This window comes from Dipodomys ordii, unplaced genomic scaffold (genome assembly GCF_000151885.1).
Source record: "Dipodomys ordii isolate 6190 unplaced genomic scaffold, Dord_2.0 Scaffold1, whole genome shotgun sequence".
In the NCBI taxonomy this organism is placed as follows: Eukaryota; Metazoa; Chordata; class Mammalia; order Rodentia; family Heteromyidae; genus Dipodomys; species Dipodomys ordii.
The window spans coordinates 67,256,026-67,256,883 of NW_012267217.1; the positions used below are offsets into that span (position 1 = coordinate 67,256,026).

At 75.3% G+C, this 858-nt stretch overlaps 1 protein-coding gene across 1 annotated transcript in view; it reads right to left on the bottom strand.

Moving 5' to 3' along the window:
* The window catches only part of Hes6 (hes family bHLH transcription factor 6), a 1,821-nt gene extending 1,523 nt beyond the window's left edge, over window positions 1-298 (bottom strand). The window contains exons 1-2 of the mRNA XM_013009573.1: window positions 170-298; window positions 6-92 (exon numbers count right to left, since the gene is read on the bottom strand). Coding sequence (XP_012865027.1) covers window positions 6-92; window positions 170-250 — 168 coding nt within the window. The 5' untranslated portion in view covers window positions 251-298. The remainder of the gene's footprint in view (window positions 1-5; window positions 93-169) is intronic.
* Between the last annotated feature and the right edge of the window lie 560 nt (window positions 299-858).

Sequence of the window (858 nt, forward strand, 5' to 3'; positions counted from 1 at the left end):
CGCACCTCGGTGCCCGCCAGCAGCAGCCGCAGCTCCTGCAGGCTCTCGTTGATCCGTGCGCGCCGCTTCTTCTCCACCAATGGCTTCCGGGCCTGTGGGAAGCGGGCCACTGAACCCCGGCCCCGCGCGGCCTCCCACTCGCCCGTCCATCCGCGACCCGCACCCGCACCTTGCGGCCTCCCAGCGCCTCCCAGCCTTCCTCCTCTTCGCGGCCCGCACGGTCCCGGCCAGGCGCCTGAGACGGAGCCATGGTCCGAGCGGCCAGGAGCGCGGCGGGGACTGCGAGGGCCGGCGTCCCCGCCACTACCCGGCCACAGCCCCTGGATCCCGCTCCGCCGCCCGTTCCGGCCCGCGACGCCCCTCCCCTTTTATAGCAGCTTATTTGCATCTCCATGCGCCGATTGGACGTGAGGGCCCGGCCGCGAGGAGCGCTGTGGCCAATAGGAGTGGAGCGCTTTGTCTAGCTCCGCCGCCCCCGCGGACTGGCAGCTGGCGGGGCCGGGCCTCCAGCCGGGGCTCGGGCGTCGCCGCCCGCCTCCCCCGCGGGGCGGCGCCCGGGCTGTGACCTGGGGTTCCGCCGCGTTCGTGCGAGCTTCGCCCGCGCGGAGTGCGGACCCCCGGTCTGCCGGGCAGCAGGGGTGTCTGGAGCGTCCCTTCCTCCATCCACGTCCACGACTCTGCCATCCTGCCTGCCCTCCCTTCCTCCCTCGGGGTTGCGCCCTGCAGGCCCTTCCCGGGGTCCCGGAGGGAGATCGCAGCAGCGCCGGTCCCCAGAGCCGGACCCGATCCAGGCCCCGGGCTAGGAGGGCGCCCTGGCTGGGGCCAGCTGGGCAGCGGCGGCGGGCGCGTCCCGGGCCC